This window comes from Dendrobium catenatum, unplaced genomic scaffold, assembly GCF_001605985.2.
Source record: "Dendrobium catenatum unplaced genomic scaffold, ASM160598v2 fragScaff_scaffold_698, whole genome shotgun sequence".
In the NCBI taxonomy this organism is placed as follows: domain Eukaryota; kingdom Viridiplantae; phylum Streptophyta; class Magnoliopsida; order Asparagales; family Orchidaceae; genus Dendrobium; species Dendrobium catenatum.
In genome coordinates, this window is record NW_021319160.1 from 25609 (window position 1) to 34578 (window position 8970).

At 33.5% G+C, this 8970-nt stretch overlaps 1 protein-coding gene across 3 annotated transcripts in view; it reads right to left on the minus strand.

The window, feature by feature from the left end:
• Positions 1 to 853: 853 nt before the first annotated feature.
• LOC110097415 (calmodulin-binding transcription activator 4-like) overlaps positions 854 to 8970 on the minus strand; it is a 70331-nt gene continuing 62214 nt past the window's right edge. For all 3 annotated transcript variants that reach the window (XM_028695856.1, XM_028695857.1, XM_028695858.1), the window contains 4 exons: positions 3949 to 4634; positions 3166 to 3760; positions 2094 to 2387; positions 854 to 1159 (listed from right to left, as the gene is read on the minus strand). In XM_028695856.1, coding sequence (XP_028551689.1) covers positions 1061 to 1159; positions 2094 to 2387; positions 3166 to 3760; positions 3949 to 4634 — 1674 coding nt within the window. In that variant the 3' untranslated portion in view covers positions 854 to 1060. The remainder of the gene's footprint in view (positions 1160 to 2093; positions 2388 to 3165; positions 3761 to 3948; positions 4635 to 8970) is intronic.

The window sequence follows — 8970 nt, forward strand, 5'->3', positions numbered from 1 at the left end:
ACATTATGTAATGTTCATCATCTAATGGGAAAAATTAAGTAATAGAGACCATGACAAAAAATTTATTATAAGTTGAATTTATTTCATGGGAATAATTCATTAGGTAATTTAGAGGGGGGCAATATCTATAAATTCATATAAGAAACAGAATATTAAAAACGAAAACTCAACATCTATAGTAGGATAACTTTTGTACTAAAAAGCTATTTTAAAATTTTTTCAAAAACTTTTTGAATTAAAATTTTTTGTAACTGCTTCATAAAATAATAAAAAATTGTCCCAAACTGAAATTTGCACTTAAGAGAGAAATCCTTTCCGCAGCATAGAGAAATAAGATTTGCATGCAAAATAAGAAAAAGTTTCCTAACATTACAATCATAGTCTATAAATCTATAATTTTCAGAGATTATGCAAAAATATTAACTATAGTATTTAACACGAAAAAAATTATAGAAATGGAGATAATTTCTTCTAGAAACAACACATAAGCCATCAATGAATTTAACCAACAGTTATAATGTGCACATATAAAGGTAGAGGATCAATTAGCTTCCAAGAAAATATACTATATTTTGAGAGAAATTATTATGTGCAGAGACTGGACGCAGAATGCCGCCCGGAGACCAATCAGAATACGCCACATCAGCGATACCGAGCATAGGGGTGACATGAAGCATTCTGGTTGGTTTCCGAATGACGTTCAACGTCCGCACAGAATAATTAATCCTATTTTGATCCTTTTGCAATACATGAACATTCAGAACAGTTTCTAAATGCAATCAGAATATTTCATACTGTTATCAAACAAGTGCATGAATAAAAAAAAAAGTTTTTTATTTTATAAAGAACAGGCTTATGAAGAAAGGCTCATGAAAACTGAAGAAATTATAAAAATATTTCCTTGCATTACAGTATAGTAAATTTCCCATTTCCAATGTCCATGAACTATTATACACAGCAGGTAACAGCTTGAATCCTATTTGGCTCTTAAATTTATCACTAAACACATACACAATTAATATGTACAAAATGACTACTAAATGCCACAGATTGTCTAAACTTACTGGTAATATCTGATCCAATACTGCAATTCATCATCTTGCATGAATTCTAAATCTTGTAGCTGTGGTATTGCTTCCTCTGCACAGCCTTGTTCAGCCTGCTAACGCAAAAATTGACTATGATTATTATTTTTTGAAGAGAAGTCTCCAAGAACACAATATTCTAATATTTCTTTAAAGAAAGTTATTCTGCCATCGCATGCCACAAAATAAAATAACTTAAGGTCAGTTTGGGATCACCTCTATTTTTGGTTTTACAAAATATGTTTGTTTACCATATACTTTACCTGTTTTATTTTTTGTTTTTAAAAATAAATCAAGTTATTTTTTAAAAACACACAAAATAATTTTAAGTTATTTTGAGTGTTTTAAAAATAACTATCACAATCCATGGACTCCTTCGCTACCGCTAGCAACCATCACCACCATCATAGATCACCGTTTGCTGGCCACCACCGCTACTCCACCGGTGATCACCACCACATAAATAAGCATATTCGATATTCAATAAAAATAGAAATAAATATTTTTAAAACAACAAATATATTTTTATTTCTCATAAAAATATAAACAAAATAAAATAATATAAAATATAAAAAATAAAAAACAGAAGTGATCCCAAACGGCATCTTAATTTTTTGTTAATTTCAAGTTTATTATTATTCCATAAAAGTTAAGGACAATAAAATATTACAACATATGGTTACAAATTTTGACATCATTGGCAGATCAAACTTCAAAGTTGACAATTAGAAGTCCAATTCTGAGATTTAGGTTTCGTTTGGACGGCTTTCTTGCTGTTTTCAAAAGTAAATTTTTAATACAAAATTTCTTAAACTAAAATAATTTGTACTAAAAACTGCTTCAGAAAGCCGTCCCAAATGAAGCCTTAATCACAGCAAAGGGTAAGCAAAACTTTTGAAGATGCACCTCCGTATCTCATGTAAGAATATTTTTTATTGGAAGAGAAGTTTATGATAGTATATGCAAAAGTCATAATATGATATTTAATTGTAACACCAAACATTTTACCTTAACTTTATGATAGCTTTCCAGCATACGCCGATACTGTTGCCTTGCCCTTGGAGATTCCACCATAGAAAGCACCCTTGAGTAAGCTTGGTCTAGGGCATCATCTACTTTTTGTTTGCGGAAAACCTTAACAATGTCTTCTTCCTCTTCCTTGTCCGCAAGAATTGGTTCAGGTCGAAACCCTCGAAGACCAGCACCCCTCCTTCGCCATCTCAGGACAACTTTTTCAAGCACACCAACCGTCCAAAGAAACTCCCTGTACTTCTTTCTCGTCTGATGGCCTCTTACATGAGCCTGTGAAGATCAAGAAATTTAAGATTGAGATAACATGGAGCCTTAAATCTTGCTGCAAAAAAAGCAGCGAATACTAAAATTTTTTTGCTGTTGAAACTAAAAAATTCTGCAAGCATGGCTTATCGACCAATTTTCAAGTGATCTTCATAGACAGAAAAGGCACTTTTCTATAACATAGCAAATTTGCCATAAAATGGAGCTTCTTGGAATTTGTTTTCACAACAATTTGAGAGGGCTCACAAATAAATCAGCTGACAGCATTCATCCCAATTTTAATAGAACATAATATTTAATAGATAAATAATGCAACACTTCAAAAAATGAAATGAAAATTTTCTTCTCATCTTTCAACATCAAAGAATTTAGTATTAAATGATTCCATAATACATTTTGTCATAAAAAAATTTCAATACTTCTTATGGTCAACTCAAGCAAGCACTATACAGGCAAATATTCTAAAGTCATAAATACAAATTCATGAAATCACATCACAATGAAGAAAATAAGTTGGACTTCTATAAAACCAGAGCAAGGCTAATAATAATAATATATCCAGTTAGCATTTGCATGGAAAATGGTCGGTAAATATTTTCATATAAAGGATTAGAAATGCAATTTTAAACTATACAAGCTTTAAGCATAAAACTTGGGAATGTAAATCACAAGAGCCTATTCATGACAGAAAGTTAAAAAGAGATGGGAATTGCTTTCTGCATATAAATGAACATGAAGTAGATGAGCACATAACTGTCAAGTTGAAAATTGTAATTTTGCTCACCTGTATTTTCACAACATGCTGACGGACAGTTAGGAAATCTTTTCGACCTTTCCAACCTCTATATTTCTTCTGGATAGATAGGGCTGCTTTATCAAATTTCTGATCCCGATAACTGTGAGTTGCTCTTTGATTCTTGGATGATGAAATGAGGCCATATATGTCTTTCGAAGTCAGTCCGTATTCATCGAAATTACCGGCAGCCATTTCATGCCTCTTCCTAAAAGAATGAGCGCGAAAAGCAGCCTGGATTCGGGCTGCAGCTTGTGCAGTATTCCTCAAAGCTGCTAAGGAATCTTTAAGTGAAAGATCATCTTCTGTTCCATCGCCATCCAACTGTGCAGTCCTCTCAGAAATGCTTTCTACTGCTTTTTCAGCCTCCACAGCTGCAGATCCCTTAGAAATCTCACATGCCTCCATGGTAAGTGAAGAGAGATGACTGGTCAGATCAGCTTCTGAAAGATACCCAGCTAGACCTTTGTGACCACTAGCAGCAGCTATAGCACCAGCAGTTTTACCCACAGGATCACTTGGTCTAGGATCTGTAACTGCGCCAGCTAAAGCACCAGCTGCAAGAAGTGCAGCAGCCATTTTTTCCCTATGAATGTTTGAATGTGTTTAAATAATCAGCAGCAAACATTTTATTGCATTATAATAAATTGTTGTGTGAGGATACTTCCATTAACAAATAGTAAGTCTAAAAATCATGCAATATAAATTATAGATACCAATATTAAAAGTTAAATAAGGAGTAGGAAAGACTGGAAGTCATAAATTACTCATTACCTTCCTAAGTGTGCAGCCCAATGAAGGGCAGTCCATCCGTTAGCATCTCGGAAATTAATACCAACACCTATATCAAGTAATGGATTTAAAGCCCACTCATACCCCAAACCAGAAATCATATGAATAATTCCTTGCTCCTCCTTGGAAAGCAAAAAATTTTCATCTTTAATAGGACTGATTTTGGACAAGTACCACTGCTGGAATTTATCCTTTATCAGTTCTTGAAGGACCCAATCCATGAGGCCTGATGAAATCTCACAACCAGCTTGTAGTTGATCAATAATTTGAAGCCATTCTTCCTCTGCTTCTTTGAACTTTCTGTGGTACTTGGCTTCTGTTTGGGCAGCACCTTCAGAAACTGAAAGATCGTGATGTCGAAATAAAAGAATACGCACAAATTTTACCAGCAATAAAAGCTCTTCAGAATTCTTTGTTGCATTCACATTATGCAAAGTTTCCATAGAAGTAGTTGCAGGCTTGGGGCGAAATTCAAACTCCCTTGCTTCACTGCAAGATTCCTTATTTCTAGAAGTTACACAAAGAGTGACCTTTCCTGTAATTTGCTCTGGAGCCTGACAACGTAGGACTCCTTGCTGCACAATTTCTGCAGGTACTTCAACGTCACCAAACATAACTGCCCAAGCATATGATAATGGATTGCAAAGGAAGTCTCCTACGATAAGAACCTGTAGAATGTATTTAATGCAATAACCTAATATATCAAATTGATTTTGTAATGAGAAAAGTAGTTTAGCTTGGAAGAAATGACCATTTTATTGAATTAATGGCTAAATTTGTATGTATACTACATATATGCCATTTAACTGTAAAGCACGAAATTTGACGATCGTAGGCGTCGCATGCATTTCGATGCGTCGCAACGAGATTTAAGGAAAAAATTCAAAGATAACAGAATTTGACTGAAGTAATTTTATAAAATTTTACGAAAAATTCTGATCGATTTGGTATATAAAACCCATAATTAATTTTCTGTATTTTGAAAGATAAAAATTATAGAAACCTCTAAATACCCAAACTACCCATAATCACTATTAAAGCCGAAATTGTTTAAGTGAGGACATTATGGTCTTTTGGCAATACCTATCTCCCTAATTAAGCAAAACTGAACCCTCCCCTATTCCCCCATTCGTAAGTTTTGGCCAAACCAAAACTGAGAGGGAGTGGACGGCTAGGAGCGGACGGGCGGCGATGGGCACGGCATCGGCGATGTTTTTCTGACGAGGAAATTAGTGGAAATCGAAGAGGAAGTCAAGGGGAATATTAAGGTATGTTTTATTTGAAGTGAATCCCTTTCTTTCTCAAGATTTTTGGAAAGAAATTTTTAGAGTTTTTCCAAAAAAATGTATTTTTCTTCCAAATTTATTTACAAAATCGATAGAGAAGATTTAGGGAAATGATTTATTGGTAGAAACAAAATTTTCTCAAATTATTTTGAGTTTTGAAAGATTAGGGTTTTTTCTAATTTATGATTTTTAAGTAAACCCTATAATTTTTATTCCTTATGATATTAAAGTGTTTTAATGATGAAAATTTAGGTTTTTAATAAAAATTTCATTTTTCAGAAATTTCTAATTAAATAATTTCGAAAATTAATTAACCTAATTATTAATTAGGTTTAGGAAAATGGTTAGCTTGAGGATATGATGAAAATTTATGATTTAGGGTTTCCTAAAATTTGGATTTTAATAATTCCAAAAATAGAATTTTAATTATCTTAATTATTGAAAATATCTATGATTTATGTTTAGTTCAGTTGTAATTATCCTTAGGTGTAGATAAATGAGACGACACGTGGTTGCGAGGTAGGTGATTGCAATTAAATTAAATTTATAAAATTTAATTATGTAATACTGCACTTTCAAAATTTACAAGTTAATGTTTATGAATTCTTTATTATTGCATTAGATTTTCAATTATTGTTTATACTTATGGCATGATACTTAGAAATGTTAATATTGTTAAACAAAACTTAAGGCATAAGTGATACAAAATTTATTACCCGAAAAATATTGAAGAACATATGATTTATGAATTATTATAGCTCCTTAATGTATATAAGTATTATGAATTTGCATGTGCATGATGATCCGGACACGTGGTTAAGCAATGTCGTGCATCGTAGTGGTTGTTGTTCGAACTTGCGAGGTAGGTGATTGCATTTAAATTAAGTTTATGAAATTTAATTATGTAATACTGCACTTTCAAAATTTACAAGTTAATGTTTATGAATTCTTTATTATTGCATTAGCTTTTCAATTATTGTTTATACTTATGGCATGATGCTTAGAAATGTTAATATTGTTAAACAAAACTTAAGGCATAAGTGATACAAAATTTATTACCCAAAAAATATTGAAGAACATATGATTTATGAATTATTATAGTCCATTAATGTATATAAGTATTATGAATTTGCATGTGCATGATGATCCGGGGTAGCAAATGGTAGTGAGGTTCTATGAAGCCAAATGGAAATAGGATTCTTCGGAGACAAATGGTAAAGGAATGGCCAATGACTGTGTACCTGATCAGTACAAAACTTGGGTATTTCCGGAACGGGTGCTTATTATATTATAATTATGAAATTTATGCATTTAACTTAAGGATTTAAAGAAAGAAAAGTTTATGAAAAAAAAAAGGAAAAATGATTAAGAGAAAAATATTTCAAGAAATGATTATGGAAATATCTTATAATTTGTCTATAAATGTTTATTATTATCTTTTATTATTTTATTTTTCATGTTTAATGACATAGTTAAGATGAAAAATATTTCATGAATTTAAAATAAATGTTTATCACCTGCTGAGCATTGGCTTATCTTATTATTGGAAATATTTTTCAAGAGATAGTGTTAAGAAGTGATGGCAACGAGACAACAGTACACCTACCGTCGTAAAGGACCTTAGGAAGAAATGTTTTATATTTTCTGTTTTATGTGTGTGAGTTAATAGAATGTAATGAGGAGTTTATTGGAGTTTATGTTTATGCTCATGTCTATGTTTTATGGATTTTTAGTGGCTCTTTCATTAAAGTTGTTTGGATGACATTTAAGATTATGTCCTTTTATGAAATGAACTGTTATCTTTCATTTATGTTATGTCTATGTTTTATGGATTTTTAGTGGCTCTTTCATTAAAGTTGTTTGGATGACATTTAATATTATGTCCTTTTATGAAATGAACTGTTATCTTTCATTTATGTTATGTGTTTTTCCGTACGACTGACTGTTCCCACCCCGTTATTTAAGGCTAACCGGACTAGGTCGTGACATTAACTGTGGAGCTAACCATATTGTTTAAATTGGCAAAACAAGTAGAATCCAAGGGCAGAGAGGGAATGGATAAAAGAATAGACATTTATCAAATTAGAGAACCTCCCCAAATAATTATTCAAAAATATAGGATCGAAAGATTGATTTTTCCTTGTTCTAATAAGCAAGACAAAGTACACTATATAAAGGATGCATAGCCCAATATGAGGACCAAGAGTGATTCGTCAAACGCAAAGAAAGGAATAAACATATGTAAAAATATTGGGAAATGCATAATATCATCCTCCTTCCAATAGAAATATGGTCATTTATTTGCAAGATGGCAGTATATCCCAAATCAGGACTACATTGAACAAAATTTGAGAAACTGCCTCCTAGGTGGCTCAATTGCCATGAATGATGGGGTTAATTGCAGGCAGCTTTAATCTGTTTACCATAATTGATTTCTAATAGCAGCTTTTACTGTTGTCTTCCCCATTATTCCATTCATCTTTGATTTCGTAGCAAACATTCTTTATAATTCGGTGATAGCAGTTGTCCGCAGCTTCCTATTGAACCCATATGGGTGGAGGGGATACCAAAAATAAAACAACAACCAAAAAGGTTGATTAGTATCCCAGATTTCCCAATTGTGTAAAAAATAATAGATAGAATGATTCTTAAATTCCATTATTCTAGTTCTTTTTTCCAAATACGACCCTATGCTTAAAATAAATAAAGAAAAAACAAGTTTGCTAAACAAAGTAAAAGAAATGAAACACAAGCAAAAGAAATTCGTCAAGACATAAACAATGATCTTGACGCCTCCACAAGTACTGCCTTTAAGAAGCTCCATGTTAGACCGGTCCACTGGACCGGTCCAGCCGGTCCGCACAGGACCGGCAAGTCGCAAAGAGCGACCGATCTCCGCCTCCTGCGGAGATCGAGCGGCCCGACCAGCCGAAGAGATCATTTTAGGAAGCATTTTTTAGCGTTTTGAGAGGGAAATTTGAATGTAGGGACTGTTTAGGGATTTCCTTTTGATTTGTATGCATTAAATAGTAGATTTTCCTAGGGTTTGAGCATCTTGAATTTGGCTGAAATTTGAGATCTCGTAGATTTAGGGTTTCTTTGGGCTCTAGCGGCGTCTAGAGATTTGGGAGAGATCGATCCTCCTCTCGAATTGAGGATCAATTGTATCTTTGCTGTTTTATTCATCTACTAGTGAAATACAAGAGTTTTTCTTCGTTTTCTATCAGATTTCCTTGTCAATTTGCTGTTTTTCTGCTGTAAACAGCAGATTTCTGCTGTATTTCTGCTGTGGACAGCAGTTTCCATCGGATCAACTTCAGTTTTGGTGAGAAACACTTGGGAACTCAAGTGTTTCCTATCAAATTGGTATCAGAGCATCGATTCGGGACCACCGGCTGCTGAAATTCTGAAATTTCAGCAAGATCTTCGTCTCCGGAAGAAGATTTTTGTGGATCCGATAGAAGAAAAATGGCCGGAAAGAAGGTGGAAGTATTAGAAGGCGAGTTCGGTCAACTGAAGACAGATCTGGAGGGAAAGTTCCTGGAAATCTCCACCAACAATGACAGGTTGGAAGGGAGGTTCGCGGCTATGGAAGAAATGATGAAGAAACTATTGGAGATGAAAACCAATCAGGGTACATCGGAAGTGAGAGAGACTACTGACGGCCATGGCGTAGGAGGAAATCCAAACCCAATCCGGGGGAGGAGGAATCCGGAGG